This window comes from Miniopterus schreibersii, assembly GCF_964146895.1.
Source record: "Miniopterus schreibersii genome assembly, chromosome: 2".
Taxonomy (NCBI): domain Eukaryota; kingdom Metazoa; phylum Chordata; class Mammalia; order Chiroptera; family Miniopteridae; genus Miniopterus; species Miniopterus schreibersii.
Genome location: NC_138102.1, coordinates 21157455 through 21183949, shown reverse-complemented (window position 1 = coordinate 21183949; position 26495 = coordinate 21157455). Strand labels below are relative to the sequence as shown.

At 35.6% G+C, this 26495-nt stretch overlaps 1 protein-coding gene across 1 annotated transcript in view; it reads right to left on the bottom strand.

Moving 5' to 3' along the window:
- The window catches only part of LOC308553632 (disintegrin and metalloproteinase domain-containing protein 5-like), a 77623-nt gene that overhangs the window by 21637 nt on the left and 29491 nt on the right, over positions 1-26495 (bottom strand). The window contains exons 12-17 of the mRNA XM_081129655.1: positions 26279-26400; positions 25776-25948; positions 24841-24977; positions 22079-22268; positions 18649-18744; positions 8519-8717 (exon numbers count right to left, since the gene is read on the bottom strand). Of these exons, the coding sequence (XP_080985781.1) occupies positions 8519-8717; positions 18649-18744; positions 22079-22268; positions 24841-24977; positions 25776-25948; positions 26279-26400 (917 nt within the window). The remainder of the gene's footprint in view (positions 1-8518; positions 8718-18648; positions 18745-22078; positions 22269-24840; positions 24978-25775; positions 25949-26278; positions 26401-26495) is intronic.

The window sequence follows — 26495 nt, the reverse complement described above, 5'->3', positions numbered from 1 at the left end:
AAAAACACTAAATTTTAGATAGGGATAGGTCATTGTTTGTTCTATAAAACCTGTGCCATTTGAAAAACCCTTCCAATCCACCCAGTTCCCTTAATTGGCTTGGGAAGCCACGTCAGTAACCCACCACTCTGAACCACCCAGCATCCTCCACAGTGGCCTTTTTCAGCTCAACTTTTGAGGCTCAGGATGATAGGTATTTCAGCATTGTTTTCTTGACACCCAAGGCCCACTGCCCTGGCTGACTTACTCCTGGCCACAATTTTCTATGTCTCCCAAAATTAAGTCTGCTGTAGTTCTGTCATCTAATTCTCCTGGGCCCTGAGAGATTTATGCATATATGGTATCAACTTTCCCATTTGGCCAGCTTCAAACTGATTTCACCATGAAACCCAAATGAACAATGAAAGACAGTGACCAGAAGTTTGGGACATTTTAGGGCAGACTCTTGACACCCTTATAGCAACAGTGAAGTCACTGGGGTTCCCGGAACCCTGAGGGTGCAAGTTCCTTAATGGACAACGCCAACAGCTGGTCACATCAGGAACTGGAATGACCTGCTATGGGTGAGAATGTTCTTGGAAGAGATTCTGAGAAAGTAGTGGGATCAAGAAGATACATTTTTCACTTGGTAGGGCCAAGTAAAGGTCAGTAACTAGGGCGGGGGGGGGCAGTGTTTGTTTGGGAAGTTGTTTCTTTTTTTTGTTTTGTTTCCTACGTGGCTGCAATTATCTCTAGAAAGAAGACATTTATTTGTGTACTTTTATATATTTGTTCACCTTACTTGTTAATCCCTTGTATTTTGTAACTCACAGTGCTTTCCCATCACATTTTATTACCAGGGAAGGACTGTGATGAAGGTAGACAGGCATGTATGTTTCTGTTTATGGGTGAGGAAACCCAGTCTCCTGCACTTGGTGACGTTGATCTCAGTGCTCAAGAATATTACAAGCAGCTACTCCTAAGTTTGACTGTTTAGGAGTTATCAGCAGTTAAAGTGTAGAGTACAATCAAATGAAAGTATCATTTTAATCACCTGTGATTGAATATATGAGACAGGGAGAGGAAAAAGTAAGCTAATTCCATGAAATGTGTCCAGGTAAAGACACTCCAAGCACCACCTATAACTGCAGTGTCTAATGGAGTTTAGGAATATCAAAATACAATAAAACAGGCCCTGGCTGGGGGGCAAAAGGTCTGGTAAATACATCTTCCAGAGTAAAATAGAAACAGGTTACAGCCAATGCATGCTTGGATGTCCAGGCTGAAGCTGTGAGGCTAAGTAGCATTGTTGGTGTGAATGTAAATTGGGGCAGCTACTATGGAAAACAGTATAGAGGTTCAACAAAAAGTTAAAAATACGAGTAAATAAATCCAGCCATCCCACATACGGCTCTATATTCAAAGGAACTGAAGTCAGGATCTCAAAGAAATATCTGTACTCCCACATTCATTGCAGCCTTAAAAATATGTAAACAACATAAGTGTCCATCAACAGATAAATGTAAAAGGAAATGTGTGTGTATGTGTGTGTATGTGTGTATGTGTGTATGTGAATATTATTCAGCCATGAAAAGAAGGAATGCCTGCCATTGGACACAACCTGGATGAATCTCGAAGGCAGAATGGTAAGTAAAATAAGTCAGACAGAGAAAGACAAATATTATATAACATCACTTATATGTGGAATCTGAAAAAGCACCACCACCAAACTCAGAGAAACAGAGAGTAGTATGGTAATTATCAGAGGCACTAGGTAGTGGAAATAGGGAGATATGGCCAAAGGGTAAAAACTTCCAGTTATTGTCTTTACAAGTTCTGGGGATATAATGTATAGCATAGTGGTTATAGCTAATAAAATTGTATTATACACTTGAAAGTTGCTAAGAGAGCAAATCAAAGTTCTCACCACAAAAAAGAAATGGTAATTACATGACAGGATGGAACTGTTAGCTAATCCTGCGGTGGCAATCATTTAGCAATGTGTAAATGTATCAAATCAACATGTTGTAAACGTTAAATTTAAACAGTATTATATGTCAATTAGATCTCAATAATGTTGGGTGGCGGGGGGGGGAGGGGAGCTATTGCAGAGGGAGAAAGACACCAGCAACATTACAGTGAACGAAGTCTTGGACTCTCCCCTCTCACAAATGCATTGATTCAACAATAATTCATGGATAAATTCCCTCTGTGGTGAATCCTAAACTAAATAACAGTCTCCTTTACTCCGAGAGAATACAAAACCAGACTCACTAAAGCCAGTAGGGAGATTCAGGGCAACTTCTCAATAGAGACTCACCCTTGTCACAGTGCCTTTCAAGCAGGAAGAGACCATCTACCTCCCAGTTTCACCCAGGAGAAGGAAGGGATTTGTGTCCATGCCCAGGACCCACACATTTCCAAAGAACTGGAATCTATCTTGCCAGTTCTTGGAGCTTTGATGGGTCTGGACAGTCTAGCTACCCAGGAGACAACAAAGGTGACAGCTTAGGCTAGTAGACACAATAATACCCCTCCAGATCACCACATAAGTGAGTGCATGAATAATCCCAGATCTCACTTTTTGCATTGGAAGGAAAAGAGCTGATCCATTTTTCCAAAGCTCCTAGTACCAAACAGAAGTCACAGAGCTTACAATATATTAATTATATTGAAAAATGGACTAAAGGGGTTCAACATCAGACTAGACCCACCAGAAAAAAAAAATCAGTGGACTCTCAGAGAAGTCATTAGAAATTAGTTAGTAAGAGCAAGGAAGATAAAAGAATGCAAAGGAGTAAAGCTTAATAAACTTATGGGACACAACCAAAAGGACTAATATGCATTACTGTAGTCCCAGAAGAAAAATAGAGAGGAAAAGATCAGAAAGCATATTCAAAGAAATAATGGCTAAAAAGTGCCCAAATTGGAGGGAAGAAATGGACATCCAGATCCACTAAGACCAAAGAAATTCACATAAGTTGAACCCAAAGAAATCCATGGGAAGACACATCATAATCTGTGAAAATTCAAAGACAAAAAGAGAATTTCAAAAGTAGAAAAAAAGGGAGTCGCCACATACAAGAGACCCCCTATAACACTATGAATGAATTTTTCAGCAGAAACCTCCAGGCCAGAAGATGGTGGGATAATTCCAAGCTGAAAGGAAAAAAATCTGTCAACAAAGAATATTTTACTGGGCAAAACTACCTTTCAAAAATTAAGGGAAGAGAAACAAGATGGCGGCACAGGAAACAGCCGCACCCGTCACCTCCCGCAACCACATCAAAATCACAACTAAAATACAGAACCACCATCACTCAGAGCCTCCTGAAATCCAGCTGAAGGGAAGCCCCGCAACCAGGGAACTGAAGAAGCACCGAGACCAGCAGGAAGGGGCAGAGAGGAGGGCGGGCTGGGGCTGAATCCCGGAGACACGGTTTAAACCCCGGAGGGAATCTTGGTGGTGGGGGTTTCCCGGAAGAGTGAGGGGGCACCTGGTGGTCAGACTCGACCACGCTGGATTTCAACCCTACCACCTCCACAAGTGACACTCAAGGGATGCACGTGGTGAACACCAAAGCTCCACTGAAGTAAATCCTGCTCCATAGGGGTGTCTCCAGCACAGCAGCTCTTTGGCTGTAGTTGCAGCTGGTCCTCACAGCTGATTGGCCTGGGGGTCAATTCTTCCCAGTGATGTCAACAGCAACCAAGGCTCAACTACAACGGGACAGTGCACACAGCCCACACAGGGGAGCACCTAGAAGGCCCAGCTCAAGTGACTGGGGAGGCTGAGCCTCTGGACCCTACAGAACATCTACTACACAAAGCCACCTACAAATTTCAGGAGACATAGCAGCTCTACCTAATAGATGTAAACAAACACCTGGAAGCAGCCAAAACGTGGAGGCAAAGAGACATGTCACAAAGGAAAGAACAGAAGAAATCTTTAGAAGAGGAATTAAATGAAATAGATCCAAGCAAGCTAACAGATACAGAGTTCAGAATTTTGTTTATAAGGATGTTTAAGCAGACTATTAGGGAAATAACTGAGAAAATCGATAACATAATAAAGTACCAATTTGAAATGAAGGCTACAGGAACTGAAATGAAGAATAATTTACATGGAATCAACAGTAGAGTAGAGGATGCTGAGAATCAATTCTGCAGCTTGGATCATGAGGAAACAAAAAACACCCAACCAGAAGAGCAAAATGAACAAAGAATCCAGAAATATGAAAATAGGTAAGGAGCCTCTGGGACAACTTCAAGAGGCCCAACATTCGTGTTATTGGGGTGCCAGAAGGCGAAGAAACAGACCAAGAAATTGAAAACCTATTTGAAAAAATAAAGACAGAAAACTTCCCCTACCTGGGGAAAGAAATCAACTTACAAGTCCAGGAAGCACAGAGGGTCCCAAACAAGAGGAACCCAAAGAGGCCCACAGCAAGACACATCATCATTCAAATGCCAAAGGTTAAAGACAAAGAGAGAATCTTAAAAGCAGCAAGAGAAAAGCAATTAGTTAGCTACAAGGGAGCACCCATACAACTGTCAGCTGATTTCTCAACAGAAACTTTGCAGGCCAGAGGGAGTGGCAAGAAATATTCAAAGTGATGAAAGACAAGGAACTACGACCAAGATTGCTCTACCCAGCAAAGCTATCATTTAGAACTGAAGGTCAGATAAAGAGCTTCACAGACAAGGAAAAGCTAAAGGAGTTCATCACCACCAGACCAGCACTACAGGGAAAGTTGAAGGATCTTCTTTAAGAAGCTAGTGAACAAAAGAATCTGACCAACTAAATAGATCCAGAGACATTTACACAGGCAACAGATGATCATATTTCAGAGGAAAGAGAGAAGGGGAGTGGAGGGTGGGAAGAGATTAACCAAAGAAGTTATATGCATATATGCATAACCCATGGACACAGTTAATAATGGGGTGAAGGCCAGGGGAGGGGACAGGAGTGAAGTGGAGGGGGTCAATGGGTGGGGGGGAAGGGGACATCTGTAATACTCTCAACAATAAAGATAAATTTTAAAAAAACTTAAGGCAAGACAAAATCAAAAGCTAACCAGTAGACCTCCCTTATACAAAATGCTCAAGTGAGTGACATCGGCATCGTAGGGCCTAAGATATCCCTCCTTTTTGTCCCCTCCTCAACTTTCAAAATCACAGTCCACATATATTTATTATGGATTTGGTCTGTTTTATATGTTCAAGGAAGAACAAAAGGTGGGAAAAAATCATTTCCCAGCTTTGAGGAATTAAAGATTTAGGTGTAAACACACAAAACATGATGTTAAAAGAGTAAAACACTACTAGCTGGAATAATAATGCAATGAAGCTTTCAAAAATTTTTAGGTGGATTGTTTTTAAAAATCTTGAAGAGAGATTCCAAATATCAAGTGAATTGGGTTTTTCATCTGTTTTTCCAAATTTCTTACTGTATTAAAATACACAGTACAAAGTTACCATTTTAAGTGTACAACTCGGTGGTATTAAATACATTCATATTATTGTGTGGCCATCACTACTATCCATCTCCATAACTTTTTTCATCTTGTAAAACTGAAACTCTATACCTATTTAACAACTTTCCATTCCTCCCTCCTCCAAGCCACTTGCAACCACCATCCTACATTCTGTATCTATGATTTTGACTATGCTAAGTAACCTCCTATCAGTGGAATCATACAGTATTTGTCTTCTTGTGACTAGCTTACTTCACTAAGTGTAATGTCCTCAAGGTTCATCCATGTTGTAGCATATTGCAAAATTTCCACCTCTTAAGGCTGAGATTATATATATATCTATATATCCTTTTGCTTTATCCATTTATCTGTCAGTGCACCCTTGGGTTGCTTCCAAGTTTTAGCTATTGTGAATAATGCTGCTATAAACATAGGAGTACAAATATGTCTTACAGACATTACTTTTCAGTTCTTTTGGATATAAACCCAGAAGTGGAATTGCTGGGTCATATGCTAATTTTATTTTAAATTTTCTAAAGGACCTCCATAGTATTTTCAACAGTGAATGTATCATTTCATATTGCCACCAACAGGGCACAAGGGTTCCCATATCCTAATATCCTCACCAACATTGTTGTTTTCTGTTTGTTTTGTTGTTGTTTTTATAGTAGCTGCCATAATGCATGTGAGGTAATATTTTACTGTAGTTTTGATTTTCATTTCCTTAATTATTAATAATGTTGAACTTCTTTTCATGTGCTTATTGGCCATTTGTATATTTTCTTTGGGAAAATGTCTATTTAAGTCTTTGCTCACTTTTTGAGCTATTTGGTTTTTGTTGTTGAGTTTTAGGAGTTTTCTATATATTCTGAATATGAATTTCTAATCAGATATATGATACGCAAGTATTTTCTCCCAATGGAAGTACAAAGCAGCCAGAAAGCAATTAATGAGACGGCATTAGTAAGCCCTTACATTTCCGGCCAGATAATTTTTGTTGTAAGGAATGTTCTTTGCATTGTAGAATGTTTAGTAGCATCCCTGATTTCTACCCTATAGAGACCAGTATCAGTCTCACCCCAGTTATAAAAAACAAAACTATCTGCAGGCATTGCATTCAGTAGGCAAAGGCCAAGAATGCTGCTAAGTATTCTACAATGCACAGGACAAACCCCCTCACCCCCACCTTTGACAACAAAGAAATGTCTCTGCCTAAAATGTCAATAATTCAGAGGTTGTTGAGCTAGTACTCACATGCTTTTAGGAGCCATACAACTCATTTTGGTGACAGATCCCACTACTAATGTGTGTGACTTTACAACTAATGAAATTTTCTACCTCCTGGAAAACAAACATCACCACAAACTAAACACCACCAACACTTTAACATCACTTATATATCTAAAATAGGGAGTTTCTTTATGTGCAGAAATAACACTGAAGGGCATGCTGTAACAGCTGGACTTTTAAAAATACTAAATTTGGCAAGGAGCTTAGAAAAGGGTGGTACATTTCCACTTGAGGTATTTTTACTGATCTAATTTTTAAAAAGACGTAATGCTTAAATTCAACGTCCTTTACCATATATGTCTCTACTTTAAATATCATCGCTTCATGCAGAAGCTGTCTTTAAATGTTATGCCATAAGCAAATTTTGTCCAGAAACCAATAATTTGGTGGAACATGATGATTTGTATTAGGTCTGTAGAATAAGCTTTTTATTGGTTGCTGCCTATAAACCATATATGATTTTTCTGTTGGAAAGCTAATGCCCACTTCATAATTACATGAAACCCTCCTCAAGACAATTCTAGTAACAGATGTCTATGACAGGCCTCCATAGATGACCTAGTCAAAGAATTATAATTTGGATTGAAACACTGATGACTGAGGATAAATTTTCAACAGCAGCCTTTCGCCTCCAAGCTCTACAGGAAGCCACAAAAAAGGAATTGTTTTCCAAAAATGAGTACAAGTGTTGACTGGCAGCCAGTCCCAGACTTATCTTGTCCTAGATGCATTAATACAAGTGATCACTTGGACTGGCCAGACATTAATTAGAAAATAAGAAATTCCTCCAAAAAGAAAGTTGTACTATTTTAGGAGATGATTATTGTACTTATTCACATACAGTTTCTCACAGAGGGCTTTGAAATCACTGCTAATACTAAACAAACAGTAAATAAGATAAATTACCTGGGGAACACCTAGCTGACACCCCGCTATCATCTAACACTAAAAATATCTGGCGAGCACTCAGGTTTATTTTCCTAGTTTTATGTGGGGATATATTGAATGTGGAGTACACATTTATGTTTCTCCTGATTTTAATGGTAATTTGATTTTTTCTCATTTATGTTTTAAATACTGTTCTAATGTAGCCACTGTCTTGACAGGTGGCAAATTACGATTCTATAGAGAAGCAGGACAAAAGTATAATAATTACCAAAACCTCTATTTCATCTCCTCTTAAATGCCTGGCATTCGTATTGATCTAGACAATACTTAGGATTTTCTCTTCTCACGTGGTGAAGGAAGGCCTAAGGAAGGATTAAGAATAAAAGATGTCTCTCTCTCAAAGAATCTAACCTGCATATGTGCAGGAAAATGTATAGTATTTCAATGAAGCTAATAATTCACACATTTATAGGAAACTATCAAACTGGACTAGACAAGCTGAAGCCCTCGCTTTTCAGCAAGCCCCTTTGAAAAGACCAAGTCTTGAAAGAGACACAATCAGTAATAGCCCTGCTTTGTTCTAGACAAAACCTTGTTTTACTTAAGTCTAAACTAAACCCCACCACCTCAAATTCTATATACCGTTCTGAGAAGCTGCATTTCTACTTGAGGGTTCTTCCATGTACAAATAAGAATTCCATATAAATTCACAGAGGGTGGGGGGTGTTTGTTTTACAGAATCAAGGAAGTCTTATTTCCCTTGACAGTAATATACCCTAGACAAGACTTCACTTATTAACAAATAACATCTACATTTTTGTTCTATAGAATTGAATAACAGAGCTTGCAGAATTTAGGAACTAAGAAGAAAATATGGTCATTACCTCCTCCAATTAAATTTTTACACTGTGCATCAAAAGTCTGACAATGCCCTTCATAACAGAAGGATTCATTTGCATTACAAGGTGATCCATTGCGTTTAAAAGTGTTAGGCACACAGTGTGAGTCAACTCCATTACAAAATTCAACAAAATCACATTCTTCATCAGTTGATTCCCTACAAAGTGTAGCAATTGGTTTTATCTAGAAGGAAAAAGAAACATAAGAAAGGATTACATGTCAATGATACTCAAGTTTTCTCTCTCTTCAGGCTTTGATTTTCCATCTAAGTTGCTAAGATCAATGAGGACATTCTTCTAGTTAACTACTTAAGCACAGCATAGAAACTTAGGTGATTGAATTTATTGTGCCTAAATGAGTGGATAATGCTTCTGAAAGGTGTGATAAACACAAAGATAATCAGACTACCATAATTGTAAAAAAGAAAGTAGAGATAAGGAATTAATATAAAAATTACTTTCAATCCATATGGCTATGCTCACATATGCAGCCTTTGGTTTCTCCATATGCCAGATATCAGCAACCATTTATAAAACAAAAAATAGACACCATAAACATTTAGAACAAAGTTTGTAGATTTTAAAAGAAGAAAATTTAAGGACACACAGAAAATTTATTTCACATACCACACTGCAAACAACTGTAAAAAGAAATAACTTCTCCAATTATATACCTCTGAACTCTTCAGTGCTTACTCTTTAGCTGATAGCTTCCAGGGTTCGCTTTCTGTATATCTGCTTTTGCCAAGAAACATAGAACTATCATCACAGCAAATCCTTTCTTCAATTCAAGCCCCATTTTCTAAAGCTAACATCACTACCCTACGCAAACTAAGTCAAATTTGTTCTAGCTTTCCAAGGTCCTAGAGGCCCAACTTATATAACATTCACACATATCCTCTCCCCCAGAACAGGTTTTCTGTATACTTTTTCTCATGTTTTCAACGTGTACTTGCTACCTTGTACAAATTTTCCAAGTGATGGATCAGATGACAAAACTCAATACTTTATTGAGAACATTCAAATAAAAACCAGTGGTCAAAATTCTTGGTAAAGGGAAATATATATAATGGGAAAGTATTAACTTGTTTCTTGAGAACATGCATTCTTTTACAAATATGTATAAATTACAATCTTAATGTCATTCTAATTTCTTTTGCTATTAAGACAATTTATTACAGCAGTCTAAATATCACAGAAAATATGAGGGGAAAGTACAGAGATTTCCCATATAACCCCTGCTCCACACATGCAAAGCTTGCACCATTATCAATCTCTCTCACTAGAGATGTTACCAAGGACATGATGACCTTGGTTCTTGTCTTGTTGAAGGAAAGATTTCAATCAAGAGACAAAGTGTAGCAAAGTAAGAAAGAATGTATTGGCTGCAGCAAAAATATACTTAGGTCAGTGAAACAAGGAAGAACATAGGGAAAACAACAGGAGAGCCTAGGCTGGGCTGCTTTGGCTCACTGAGAAGTCAGAGAGAGAAGGGGGTATTGGAGACAGGTTCAGGGGGTAAGCCTGAGACAAGTTGTCACTGCCCATTGCTCACTTGGTTGCAAGCCTTGTGGGATCCCCTCAGAGGGAAGAAGGGGGAAAGAGATGGTGCTGCTGTGCTCCCTAGTGGGGAGCATGAGCTGGGTCCTTTGTCCTGAGCGTATTTATCTCTTTCTTGCCGGTGAAATTCTTAAGGGAGGTCTCAGGGGATTGTCTCAATAAATAAGCGGAATATTCATCAGCTTTCCAGGTGTGCTCTTCCAAGGTTGTAGTCTCCACTAATTGGTCAGTGCCAAGGCAGGCGGTCATTAGTCAATGTATCTGCTCCTGAGGCAGCCATGGCATCCCTTGTCTAGTTTTGCTGCTTTTCTGGGCTTGGAGCTGAAACACAACTGCGGTCTAGATATTATCCTTAGGGAGGAAAAGGTCAGGGGTCTCTAAGCCGCATCACTAGCTATATGTAAAGTCAGGGGGTCCAAACCAAATGACCCACAATATGCTAAGGGAGGAGAGGTTACTCTGGGGGTAGGATCCTTATTTTCCCAGTTTTGCCCTTTGCTAGGCATCCAGGGCTTTTTGCCCTGGTGAGTTTCTGTCCCTGGACCATCATCGTTGCTCTGCTCATGTCTGCCTATCTACGTATATAACAGAGGGACATATTTGTTATAAATGATGAACCCATATTAATGCATTGAATAGGGCAAGAAGAACAATTTCACTTTACCCACATGACCTCTCCCCTCCCCCAAGGTGGCAGAGCTCAATATCAACAGAGACCCACTTGGCCCATGATTTCTCTAACAGTGGCAGACACACTGCCAAAGAGGCCCATTATTGTCATGTCCCACCCAGAACACTCAGGAAGTTGGCACAGTGGGCACTCTGGGGACAACCAGAAGTAGGGAAAAGGAACGAGGGCTCACAGACACTAGTGTGTAGATTACAACCACCAAACATATAGTCTATTAACTTGCCCATGATTCCACCATACCCACAGTCATGAACCAATAAAATCCCCTCACCTGAGGACACCCACAAGTAGCCAACAAACACCACCAGCACTCCAAACACATACCCTAGAGTTGGTGGCCCATCTCCCCAGCCACCAACAGTGTGTGCACATGGGCCACAAACAGGGTGCACAATCCTGCACACAACATACGGATATCAGCAGCTGGCTTGACTCTACTGAAATAGGAGAAGTTAGGCAACCTTAAACACTTCAGGGCGCTGCCTTAGGGAAAGTAAATGGGAGGCTCTCTGCATCTGGACTGGCCTTGCAGGCACACAATCCTAAATTTACTCCCAATGAGGGAATAAGAGAAGTAGAGCAAGCATACCCACAGAAGATATCTGAGACCCCTCAAAACTATCTGGGCTGACTTGGTGACTGGTTTCTTAATCATCTTAATCTTCTTAATAATCTTAAGCAAAGTTGGATATGAGAACAGATGGATAAATAAATAAAAATCAGAAAAACAATACATGAATAAAATGAGAAGTTTAACAAAGAGATAAATGATTTTTTTAAAAGAACCAAACAGAAATTCTGTATTTGAACAATAAAATGACTAAACTGAAAAATTCCATATAAAAAGCTTCAAAAGCAGAAGAAACAATAGACTTGCATACAATCATTATAAATTATCCATTCAGAGAAACAAAAATTAAAAAGAAGAAAACCTATAAGTATTTGTGGGACACCATAAGAAGAAACAACATATGCATTATGGGATTCCCAGAGGAAGCAGAGAAAGAAAAAAGAGCAGAAAGCTTATTTAAGGAAATAATGACAGAAATATTCCCAAATCTGGGGAGAAAAATGTACATAAAGCCAAAAGAATTCTACATAAATTAAACATAGAGGGGTCTTCAAAAGACACATTACTAATAAATTTTCAAGAGTATTATGCTAAGTGAAATAAGCCATTCAGAGAAGGACAAGTATCATCAGATCGCACTCATATGTGGAATCTAGTGAACAAAATAAGCTGATGAACAAAATAGATCCAGAGACACCGAAGCATGGAACAGACTGAGGAATCTCAGAGGGAAGGCAGGGGTGGGGGAGTGCGGGAGAGATTAATCAAAAACTTATATGCATATATGCATAACCCATGGACACAGACAACAGTGTAAAGATTTTTTTTAAAAATTTAGCTTACTTTTTAGCTAGCTTACCCCATTAGAATGAAAGTTCCCGGAGGCTAAAGATTCTGAATCTGTTCTTTTTATAGCTATAATTCCAGCATCTAAAACACAGCCCAGCAAAAGAAAAAACTCAAACTGCTGAACAAATGAGTGAACTTGGAGACCATCTCTGGTTCAAACCCCTAATTTTGTAGATGAAATATCTGAGTTCTCCTTGGCTGAGGCAGAGCCAGATGTGCAAGTCTTTTATGCCAGCATTCTGCTTCCATGCTTTAGTAGAAAGTCTAGCAACTTCAACACCACACTTAATGCTGTTGACATACAAAAGAATGAAGCCCATGAGAAACTGGGTTCTTGCATCCTTGCATTTGCATCATGCTGACTTTTAATGTGCTTCTAATTGCTTTCCTATCACGTTGTAAATACCTATCTTCAACTATTAAATAAACTATGCTCTTCCATATTTAATTGCAAAACAATATACATAATTTTCCACTTATATAAGGTACATAGAGTACTCAAATTCATGGAAACAGAAAGTAGGATGGTGGTGGCCAGAGGCTGGGAAGAGGGTGAATGGGGAGTTATTTTTAATGAATACAGAGCTTCAATTTTGCAAGATGGCAAAGTTCAGGAAATGGAAGGTGGTGATGGCTGCACAATGATGTAACTATATTTAACACTATGGGACTGTACATTTGAAAAAGCTTAAGATGGCAAATTTTATGGTAGGTGAATTTTAACAGAATTAAAAATAAATTTAAAAATTTTTTTAAAAGGGACATTTTGAAAGCAATCAGGTGATTATGGCATAAAAGGGATCCCATGTAAGACTATAAGTAGATCACTCAGCAAAAACCTTGCTGGCCAAAAGAGAGTGAGATGACATTTCCTAAGTGCTGAAAGAAAAATCACTCTCCAACCAAGTATACTATATCCAGTAAAGCTGTTCTTCAGAAATGAAGAACAGATAAGACTTTGTCAGGAAAACAAAAGCTGAGGGATTTCATCACCACTAAACCTGTCTTTAAAAAATGCCAATGACAGTTCTTCAAATCAAAATTTAAAAATGCTGATTATCAACATGAAAGTATAAAAATTACTGGTAATCTTAAGTATACAGTGAAATTCAGAGTTCTCCAATACTGTAATATGCTAGCACATAAATCACCCTAACTCTACTATAAAAGTTAAAAGACAAAAATATTAAAAATCACTATACTCCAATAATTTGTTCATGAATACACAACAAAAAACATATTAAAATACAACATTAATAGCATAAAATGTGGAAGGAGAGAAAAGTGTAGAATTTTTGTATGAGATCTAAGTTAAGTTATCAGCTTAAAACAGACTATCATAAAGTGTTTTGTGTAATCCTTGTAGTAATCGCATCCAAAAAAATACAGGTAGTTGACACACAAAAGGAGAAATGAATCAAATCATATCACAACAAAAATTCATCAGTCTGTTCCATGCTTAACTGACAGATCTCAGAGAAAAGGGGGGAGGGGGACAGGAAGAGATTAACCTAAGAATTTGTATGCATATATGCATAATCCACAGACACACAAAATAGTGTGGTGAAGGTCTGGTGTGGGGCAGGAGCTGGTGGGGGATGGACAAAGGGGGAGGAAATGGGGGACATCTGTAATAATCTCAATAAAAATAATTTTTTTTAATAAACTGTCACTTGAGACAAAGAAAATTATTATATAATGAAAGAGGTCAATTCATCAAAGGGATGTAACAATTATAAATATATATGCATTCAACATCAGAATACCTAAATATACAAGGCAAATATAATAATAATTGAAGAGATAGTCACCAAAAGATTAATAAAGAGATAGAGATGATAAAAACAATAGAAAACATCAATGAAAGTAAGAGCTGCTATTTTGGAAAGGTAAAATTGACAAATCCTTAGCTAAACTAAGAAAAAAGACAAATGACATGTTATAATAAAGGCGGTGACATTACAACAGATATCACAGAAATACAAAAGCTCGTAAGAGACTATAACAATAGACGAACAAATTGCATAACCTAGAAAGAACACATAAATTCCTAGAAATAAACTAACTAGGTTTTATCATAAAAAAATAGAAAATTGGAACAAACCAGTAATGGTTAACAAGATTGAATCAGTTGTGAAAAACCTCCCAACCAAGAAAGCCCAAGATTAGATGGATTGACAGGTAAATTCTACAAAACATTTAAGAAATAATTAATGCCAATTCTCAATCTCTTAAAAAAAAAAAAAAAAAAAATTGAAGAGAAAGCAACACTTCCAAATTCAGTTTACAAGGTCAGATCTACCCTGTTACCCAAGTCAGACAAAACATTACAAGAAAATAAAACTATACCAATGTAGTCTTGACCTGATGAACAAGCCTGATGAACATAAATGCAAAAATTCTCAACAAAATACTAGCAAACCAAATTCAGTGGCACAGTAATAGGATCATACACCATGATCAAGTGGGATTTTATCCTTGAGCTCCAAGGATATCTGAACATACACAAATCAAACGTTATACACCACTTTAATAGAATGAAGGATAAAACTATGATCATTTTCATTAATGCAGAAAAAGCATTGGACAAAATTCAACATATTTTCATGATAAATTATCAACCATTTTTGTATAGAAAGAGAACACCTCAATATAATAAAGGTCATATATAACAAAACCATAGCTACCAAGATAAGGGTGCCCTTATTTACAATATCTATTCAACTCAGTACTAAAAGTCCTTGCCATAGAAATTAGGCAAGAAAAAAATAAAAGCCATCCAAATTGGAAAGGAAGAATTCAGTATGTCTCTGTTTGAAGATGACAGAATTGTATCTATAGAAAACTCTAAAAACTCTACCAAAAGACTGTCAAAAATAGTAAGTGAATTAAGTTCAAGATACAAAACTAACATACAAAAGTCAGTTGCTTCTTTACACGAAAAATGAACTATATGCAAAAAAATTATGAAAAAATACCCTTTACAGTAATAACAAAAAGAAAAATACTTAGGAATATATTTAATCAAGGAGGTATAAGATTTGTACAGTTGGCCTTCGGTATCCATGGAGGATTGTTTCCAGGACACTCCCCCATGGATATAAAAATTCATGGAGGCTCAAGTCCCTTATATAAAACAGTGAATGAAGTATTTGCATATAGCCTATCCACATTCGTCTGTATACTTTAAATCATCTCTAGATTACTTACAATACCTAATGCGACGTAAATACTATGTAAATACTTATGACAACGGGAAAAAGTCTGTACATGTTCAGTACAGATGCAACTATCATAGGCCTAACTACATAGTATACATCAGCAACACCGCAGCATTTTTTTCAAATATTTTTGATCCACAGTTGGTTGAATACACAAATGCAGAACCTGCACATACAGAGGGGCTGACTGTACACTGAAAACTATAAAACACTGATGAAAATTATTCATGAGGACACCAATAAATGGAAATATATCTTTTGTTGATTTTGCTTTGTATCCTTTTGCTGTAAGAAAACATAGTCATGAGCATGCTTTATACTGAGTCCTGTGAGTACTAGTACTAATCCATTAAACCTGGGGATAGTACTGTAGACCTCTGACAAAGGGGGAAATTGCTGTCTTAACGACACTGAGTGTTCCAATCCATTCACACAGAATATTTCACCATTTATTTAATGTTTTTAATTTTTTTCAACCATGTTTTGTTAAGTGTATGTTTTGTAATTTTTGTATTAAATGTATCCTAAGTATTTTTATGCTATTGTGAATGGAACTGTTTATCTAATTTCATTTTCAGATTAACAGCTATTGCATAACACTGGTTTTTGTTTAATGGTTGTGTAACCTATGACTATGATAAACTCATTTGTTTTAAAAGGTACTTTTTTAAAAAATCAGTGAAACACAATGGCAGACCTTTAACTAGGCTAACCAAGAAAAAAAGAAAAAAGACAGGACTCAATAAAATGAATAAAAGAATAGACAAAAATACAAAGGAACATAGAAAGCTCCTGTGAACAATTACATGTTAAAATTGTATAAATTACAAGAAATGGATAAATTTCTAGAAACAGATAACCTACCAAGACTGAATCATGGAGAAACAGAAAGCTTCAACAAATCAATCACAACTAAAGAGATTGAATTTGTTATCATACCTCCTAACAAAGAAAAGCATAGGACCAGATGTTTTCAGGGGTGAAATTTATGAAATATTTATGGAATAATGCTAATACTTCTCAAACTCTTTCAATAATTTTTTTTTAATGCTCAAACTCATTTTACAAGTCCAGAGTTATCAGGATACCAAAGACAGATAAGACACCACAGAAATGAAAATTACAGGCTAACATCCTAGTGAATATAAATGCAAAAACTTTCAACAAAACACTAACACACCAAATTCAACCACACATTAAAAGCTCATAAACCACAATCAAGTGGGATTTATCTCTGTGATGCAAGGATGAGGCAACATATGGAAATTAATAAACATGATACAACCCATTAACAGAATAAAGGGTAAAAATCATATTATCTTCTGAACAGACACCGAAAACACACTTGACAAAATTCAACACCCTTTCATGATAAAGGCCCTCAACAATTTGGGTATAGAAAAAAATATATCTTCACGTAATAAAGACCACAGATGACAAGCCTCAGCTAACATATTCAATAGAGAAAAGCTTAAAGGATGTCCTTTTAAGATCATGAACAAGACAAAAGTGTCCACTTTCTCCACTCTTATTCAACAAAGTACTGGAAGCTCTAGCCAGGGTAATCAGAAAATTAAAGAAATAAAAAAACATCCAAATCATAAAGGAATAAGAAAATTGTGTCTATTTGCAGACGATATAATCTTATGGACAGAAAATCCTGAAGAAGTAACAAAAGAACAAAACTGAGAAATAAAATCAGTAAAGTCATAGGATATAAAATCAGACTGCAAAAATGTCTGAATTTCTATAAATTTACAACAAAATGTATGAAGAAGAAAATTTTTAAATCCCACTTACAATAGTATCAAAGAATAGAATGCCTAGGAATAAATTTAACAAAGGAAGTGAAAGACCTGTCCATGGAAAACTATAAGACATGATGAAAAAAACTGAGAGAGGCACAAATAAATGAAAAGAGAGTCTGTGTTCATGGACAAGAAGAATTAATATTGTTGCAATAATCCATACTACAAAAGAAACCTCAAAAACTTAAAAATAGGACTACCATTGATCCAGGAAGGTCATCTAGGAGAATGTATCTGAAGGATATCGAGTAAGTGTCTTGAAGAGATATGTGTACTTCCATGTTCACTGCAGCACTAAACACAAGAGACGTGGAAACAACTTAATTGTTCATCAGTAGATGAATGTAATTTGAAAATGTAGTGTATATACACAATGGAATGATGTTGGGTCATTAAAAAAGAAACCCTGCCGTTTGTGACAACACAATTTAAACTTGAGGGTATTATTCTAAATAAAATAAGTCAGACAAGAGAAAGACAGTATGTATATAGTCACCAAAACAGAAAATAGAATGGTAGTTGCCAGATGCTGCAAGGTGAGGAAAATGTGAAGATGCTGGTCAAGAGTACAAATCTTCAACTTATAAGATGAGTAAGTCTGGGGATCTAATGTGCAGCACGGTGACTACAGTTAACAATAATGTATTATATATTTGAAAGTTGCTAAGATAATAAATCTTAAATGTTCTCGCTATGTGAAGTGGTGGATGTGTTAACTAATCTCATGTGGTAATCACTTTGCAGCATATACTTATACCAAATCATTACATTGTAAACCTTAAATTTATACACTGTTGTATGTCACCTGTATCTCAATAAATCTGGGGGGAATTTTTTTTAAGATAAAAGTGTACTCTTTCTCCAATCTCACAGACGTCTGCACCTTATTCAGGAGTTTGTTTCTTTTTCCCTAGGGATTCCAGTGAATTGTGCCCCTGGGGGGGATTATTCAGGGATATCCTTTAAATGCTTTCAACCAAAAAGAGGGATTGACTGATTGCAACTATAACTGAATGAATTGCAAAGTAACGGAGGACTTTACCAGAAGACAGTGAAAAGAATTTAACCAACCAAAAGAACTAATCCAACTTTCTGACCCCATGTTAGGTAGGGTGTTAGAAAATAAAGTCATAAGAGGGCTGCTCCAGATGTATGTCAATCATTGAGAAATCTCAACGGGTACAAGAAAGATTCGTAATGAGGTATAGAAATGGGAAGTCAAGTCAGGAGAGTAGAAGCACAGGAGAGGTATTATGCACATGAGAGTCCTGCTGAATGGGCTGAAGTGGGAGTGTGGATACAATGTTACTTGGATGTAATAAAATGAGAGGGGTGAAATATGTTTTCCATCTTCTTTAAACAAGAATTTCAAGAAATTAATGCTGAGCTATTATAAAATACAGATTGCCTCTTACCTTGCATTCTTGTGTGCAGCACTCCCCAGAACCACAGGCTTTATTTGCTTTTAGTCTACACACTGTAGGATCACAGCACTTTTTATGTGTACAAGTCTGTAAATAAATGCTGTTACTCAATCATGTATTATTAAGTACCATCAAATAAAACTGCAACTCAGAATTTCTTTACAATGTATGAAGCTTTTCTTAAACTCAGTTTTAGTAATTAATCCTATTCTTTATATGAAATTTATAGGAATCAGCATCTCATTTACTAGTTTGTAAAAGAAATATGGTTTTACTATGTTCCATGTAATGTGAACAATATTCGTATACTGTGGAGCCAAACCATAGAGGAAATAATTTTTATATACCTTGTTAACTACCATTCTCTTCAAAAATTTTCTTATATTTTTGCTTTTATAATAAATTGTATAAGCCAAATCTGTTCACATACAGAATTTCTCTGATGTGAAGCTGTCAAAAGCAACATTCTTCTCTCTCTGAAACAGCAAAATCCCCAAACCCATGCTAAAAAAAGATGGTCCCAAAAGCCAGGCTCATCTATTCAGACCTCTGATTTCACTGGGATGCTGGCCCTATAGTTAGGTATATTTTATAACATTCCATACCTTCAATCAGCTTGTCTAGTCTTCAGTGGCAAGTTTGTTTTAAATTATGTAGTCTATCAATATCAGATGTTTCTTTCCTGGTGTTGTCTTGATTGGATTGTTATGGATAATTTCTTATCAGTATTTTCAATGAACTGCTTGACCATAGTTTGCAAAGCTATTCTTTTAAAAAGTTATTTATTTTATACACAGTATTGACTTGTATATTCAAACTTTAAATATTCTTTCATTTGCTTTTTTAGTACTGTTTATTTTAATCAGATGTGTGGTTATTCTTTGATTATTTCTCCAGTCCGCTTTGTAAGGGCAAACTTTCTTAGGAAATATAGAATATTCTGGCCATTTCAAAATGGTTCTTTCTTTTAACCTTTCTTTTTCCAGAAGCATGAGAAGATTCATGTATAATTGGCATTATTTTTTCCTTAAATGTTTGATAAAATGACTAGTGAAGTAACATCAATTTGGAGTTTCTCTGTGAAAAAATATTTTAATTACAAATTTAATTTATTCACTAAATATAAAGCTATTCAAATTTTATCTCCTTATATCAATTGTGATAATTTGTCTTAAGAAACTTGTCAGTTTTATCTGAATTGTCAAATTAATTTCCATAAAGTAGTTCTTAATATTCCTTATTTTTAACATATATAGGGTGGGTAGTAATGTGCCCTCTTTCATTGCTGATATTAGAAATTAGTTTTTTCTCTCATTTTTACTTCAGGAGCACAATAAGAAATATATCAAATCAAGTATATTGATTTTTTTTGGAAAGCATCAGCTTTTAGTTTCATTCTCAAGTTTCTACCTCATCAATTTCTGCTTTTATCTTTATTCATTTGTTCCTCCTATGTATTTTGCCTTTAATTTTGGCTTATATTTTAGTTCCCTAGAGTAGCATTCTAAATCATTTATTTTAGACTTTTCTTTTTCTCTAATATAAACATTTAAAGCTATAGATTTTCCTCAAAACACTATTTTACCTGAATCTCATATATTTTGATATGTTTTCATCTGCACACTGTTAAAAATATATTCTAATTGCCTTTGTGACTTCTTTGAGCCATGGCCATTTAGAAGTGATATAATTATTCCCAAATATTTGGGGGCTTTTCAAGATATCTTATTATTCTTGATTTCTAATTTAATTCTCAACATAAAATAAATGTGTTGAGATTTAGTGCATGGCTCAGAATATATTCTGTTGATAACTATTGCAAGTATACTTGAAAAGAATGTTTATATTTAGTTCTTAAATATAGTACCCTATAAATATTGATTATATCTGTTGGGATTCCTTAGCTGCTCACTCATTGAGATAATTTTCCTTAAATTATTTCAGCATAATTTCCTTTAATCCTCTTCATATATTCAATATAACTACTATGAAGTCTTTATCAGTTAAATGCAATATCTTAAACTTCAGAGTCAGTTTTCCTTAACTGCCTATTTTTCTGAATGTAGTTCATACTCTGCTTCTCTGAATGTCCGGCAATTTTTGTTAATAAATTGGACATTACAGAAAAAATGATATAATGACTGTATTCAGCTGTGTCCTGAGAGTTTTTTCCCCTAGTAGGAAGCTGTCTGGGCATAAACTATAAACTTTATCTCCTCTGCAGTGTTCAGCAACTATCTCTGCTCAACTCATATGGCTTCCAAATGATAAATTTTTTAGCTTGATTCCCTGATGTAACATGGCATTCAGCCAAGGGTTTAGGCAGAGATTGCAACTGAGATTTCAGAGTACAATCTATCTGCAGTTTCCTTGTTTCTGAAGACTCCTCTTCAATTTCCAGCTGTAGTTCCAGTCTCAGGCTCTATATTCTGATTTCTGAAACCAGTAAGTCTTCAGATTTCTGCTGCCTAAATTGCACATAGTTGGAAAATATTCCCTTAAAAAAAATCATCAAATTCACAGAGCTCACCTGGTGAACCCTCTGTCTTCCAAATGTCTTACCCTTCTTTTTTTGCCCCATGCATATTTTACCAGTCCGAAAAGTATTTGTACAATTAACCACCAGATTTGGGGTCTTACCATTTTCACAACTCTCACTTTAACGGTTTTACCCTCACATTTCCAGTGGTTCCCATCCCTAAACTCTGTTCTCTGCCACTGAGTCATTAGAGCTGCTGTTTTCCACAGCCATTTATTTCTGCCATTGCTGTGGAGGTGGAGGAGCACCCTTAGGCTAGAAAGACATAAATTTATAATTCTTATATATCCTAGCTGAAGTTTTTTTTCAAGAGTAAATTCTTCTCTGCCTTCCTTCTTCTTTAAGATGTGTTTCAGGGCCATTAAATAATATACATATAATATATATACACACAATTATAAATATTATATATGGCTTATATATTATATATTACATATTTTAATATATAAATATACTTTTAACATATAGCCTCACCTGTCAATACAAATATTTTTCTCACTATATTATCAAACAGTGTATTTTCCTATCCTGCTGGTAATAGTCATGGTCTTCAAATGTTCTTGTCTATCTTTGTTACTGCTGGTTGTTAAATATATATCTTCAACCCTTTCAATGCTCTTTGCAGTCACTGCTTCTAAGTGTGTAGCTGATGCAAACACTAAGCAATGTCAAACGACAATATTTAAAGACAAACATTCTCTTAAGAATGCTTGCTCTCCATTTCCAAAAATAGCAAAAAATAGGAGACTTAAAGGCTGCCATCTTCTTTTTTAAAAAGTCTTCTTTAAATTTATTTTTCTAAATGGTAAGGTCTTTGTCTTCTTTTCCACCTATTATACAGTATATAGAAAATAAAAAGGTTTTGAAAAAATTTCTACTAACCTTTACAGTGCCACAATCACATTGTTCACCTGGTTCCAACACTCCATTGCCACATTTTCTCTTTGCAGTTTGTTTGTAAACTGGCGTAACAGGCTGGCTGTTATGAAGACATTCAAGGTCAGAACTTGAAGCAAGATATTTAAACTCATCCAAGCTACAGGTACTAAAATCTTTAACACCCGGAGAGTACCTAAAATATTAAAAACATGGGTATGATAAAAGTTATTGCCATATATCTCCACATTTGCCCCCATCTATGGCATTTGCAAGAGAGATTTAAAGAGTGTTATTTTTCATAGAAAACAAAAAACACACTTTAAAAAATATTAATTGCACTGCTAATATGTTTAACATACTTTTTCAATTTCACCAGGAAAATTCTTATAATGACAAAACAAGAACTATGTTATTCTTACTTACTTTCCCAGTGCCACACAATTGAATTTAAAATTTTTGGCTTCAGTATTTAATGTACTTTTAATCTATTTAATGTTTTCTTATATTTTTTCTTTAAATGCCAATATAAATACACTTAACAGTATATTTATTAATAGTATCTATTATTACTATTTATAAATAGTAACTTTAATAGCACATTTTAGAGGGGTTTTTTTGCTCTCCATAATTAAACATTTTTCAAGTAAAAATTTGTTGTTTGAACTATTATGGGAGGGGCAGTAGGAGTACCCGTCCTGACAGAATAAAAGCTGTTAGCACTTTGGTAACACTTTGGCATCCAAATAAAACACTAGAAATAATATGATTTAAGAGACTAAAGACTGTGCCCTAGACCAGGGTTTGAGAAACTTTTCTGTAAAAAGCCAGATAGTAAACAGTATCAGCTTATATGCTGTATACTCTTTTCGAACTGTAGTGCAAAAGAAGTCATAAACAATATGAAAACCAATAAGCCTGGATGTACTTCAATAAGATTTTATTTAAACTCAGGCAGCCAGCCAAATTTGGCTCATGGATTATTGTTGGCTGATGTCTGTCCCGTACTAAAATCACTATATCAATTTTAACACAGCTTAATCCAAGCTCTGACAGGATCCCCAGAGGAAACCAAGTTGGAAATACCCTGAGTTTCCATATATCCAAATTAATAAAAGCATAAAAGCAAGCAAATAAAATTCAAAATGATTAGCCAATAGTTGAATTGCCTGGTAGAAAAAGAATCAATGCTTTTCAGAGGAAGGTAGGAGAGTCCAAGCTTTCTATTGTATAACAACAATATTTAATATGATGATAATAATAATAGACATCTAAGAAATAAGAAAATGTGATCCATAGCAGATAAAAAATGTGGTCAAAAGAAATCAACACTGAGATGGCCTAGGTGTTAAATTTGGCATACAAATACTTAAAAGGAACTAATATTAAGTATTCTAAAACGCTTAGTTAATTCAGGGAAATTAACAGTCTTACACAGTGAACACTCAAAGTATAGTACATATTCAATTTACATAAAATTGTAGAGCAAGGTAAACTAACTGTAGTGACAGAAATCAGATTAGCGGTTGCCTGGGGCAAGGGTAGAGGTAAAAGGACTGCTAAGGGTCACAAAGGAACTTTCTGTGGAGAGAGAAAGGCTACATAGCCTGATTGATACTGTGGTTCAAAGATTTATATGTATTTCTCAAAAGTCATAAACTTGTACTCTTAAAGCATGTCAATTATTGTGGACAAATTATACATCAATAAAGTTGAAAGTGGTATTGGAATAACTGGAAATCCACAAGGCAAAATAAAATGAACTGAAATACATATATAATAATTAACCCAAAATGTTAAAGCATAAAACTGAGTATAACAGCTAAAAAACCATGACTCAGAAAAGGAAAAATGATAAAGTGTACTTCATCAAAATTAAAAATGTGCTCTTTAAAAATGCATTATAAGGAGGAAATCATGTATCTGTAAACCAGAATATATAAACAATTCTTACAACTCAATAAGAACACAAAAATCTTATTTTTTTAAAAAAATGAGGGGAAAAAAAAAGATTTGAATAGGCTCTTTACCAATACAAACCTATTAAGCATGAAAATATGTTCAATATCATTAGTTCCTAGGAAAATGTAGATTAAAACCCATATGAGATACTACTACATACCCACTAAAATGATTCAAATTAAACATACTGAACATACCAAGTCTTAGTGATGATGTGAAACAACCAGGGCTGGCTACACAATTTGTGGAAACCAATGCAAAATGGAAATGCAAGGCCCCTTGTTTATAAAGCAAGGGAAAAGTATTATTAATGATACTGACATTAAAAGCTTTTTTTCCTTTCTTCAACAGTCTTTCTCCCAATGGCTCATGGTGTTATTCATTTGCAATTTAATGTCTTTCTAAGTAAAAAAATTAACATGAATTGTACTGTTCATCCTTATATTGCACAATACCAGTTTAAATGCAAATATCAAAGCGTTTAACTTTATGCATTCGCTGAAATTACACACTTCGTCTGGCTTGTCCCTAGAGGGAGCTTTCAAGCGGGCCAGAAAAAAACACATACAAGCCAGGCTCTGGAAAGTAAGGAGAAGAGAGTTCCCCAGGCATGGAGTGCTAGGGGAGTGTTGGCCCATTTTGCTGTGTTTCCGACCGTGCTTGAAAAGAATGTTTCTTCTGTAGTCATTGGATACAGTGTTTTACAATTGTCAATTACTTTAGTTTGGCTAATAGAAATGTAAAAGTTCCTAACCAAAAAATTTCTTAAAAGGAAGACGTGTATTTCATAAAGAAAATTATCTTACAGTGCTTTTGGTGACATTGTGCAAACATCTCCTGAACAAAAGCAGGCGTCAATACTGTCAAAACTCAATCCCATATTAAGGCCAAGCAACTGCACAATACTGACAGTGTACGACTCCAAAGATAAACCCTCTGGAAACTAAATATAAGGAAAATAAAAGAAAAAGATTCAGCTAAGAATTCTACTCAGTTATTTTTTTTTTAAATAGTACTTACCATAATCAAAAATTAGTAAATAAAACTCATTTTTAAAATGTATTAATGCATCCAAGATACCTATATAAATGCAACTATAGTAGTTATATAAGCGTTTAGATTATAGATTTATTAAACATGGGTAAACAGACAAAAGTTTAATTTCAAAATACTATTACTTAATGACAACAGCATCTATCTTAGAGTTTTAAATACCACATTGTATTGTGTCTTTAAATTATTTTCAAAGTGCCTCTAGTCTTTTAATAATTCTACATTTTCTTTATGGAAGGCAGCCTCTAAAATGGGTCTCAATGATTAATGCTTTCTGCTATTTATGTCCTTGAATGCAAGCTGGACTTACTGACATACTTCTAATTAACTGAGTATAGCAAGAGTGATGGGTCATCACTTCCAAGATAGGTTAGAAAAAGACTGACTTGGATTCTGTTTCACTCTCCTCACTCTGGGGGAAGCCAGCCAGCTACTATGGCATGAAGCAGGCCTATGGAGAGGTCCATGTGAGTGAGCTTGGAAAAAGATTTTCTGGGGTCTTCCAATAGCCAGGTGACTGAGCTTGGAAACAAATTCTCTGTGTTGAACCCTGAAATTACTACAGCTCTAGCTGGCACCTTGATTTTGTCCACTAAGATTCTCCTAAAATCACAACCCACAGAACTATGTTGTTCTATCTGCTAAGTTTTGGTATAATCAGGTATACAGCAATCGATAACCAATACACCCCAGTAGGTATTGCTGTTCTCCTTTGTTTCATTTCCAGTTTCTGCACACAGGTGTTGTTTATAGCAGCTTTATTCAAAGTTGCCAAAATTTGCAAGCAACCATGATATCCTTCAGTAGGTGAGCCTCTACATAAACTGTAGCACATTTCAGATGATAGAAGATTATTCAGCACTAAAAAGAAATGAGCTATCAAGTAATGAAATGAAATGAAGGAACCTTAAATACATATTACTAAGTGAAAGAACCCAATCTGAAAAGGCTACATACTGTATAATTCTAAATATATGACCTACTGAAAATAAAACCAAAATTATGAAGACAATAAAAAGATTTATGGTTGCTTATAGGGAGGGGACGATTAATAAGCAGAGCACACAGGATTTTTGAGGGACAGTGAAAATGTTCTGTATGATACAATAATGATGGATATCTATACTCCAAGCCTGTAGAATGTACACCAAGATTAAACCCTAAAGTAAACTATAGACTTTGGGTCCTCACCTGCTTGCCTGCTATCAACCAAAACAACAACTGAGGCAAAGAGCCCATATAACTGCCTACGTCCTAATTCTGGAGTCCTAACCTCAGGCACAGATATTTTAAACAGCAAACCACCTGTCACCCTGTCAACAAATTACAACTAAATTTGGTCATATGATTTAAACCTATTTACAACGGAACACTTCTCATCACCAAATAAGACAAAACTTTAGTCTGT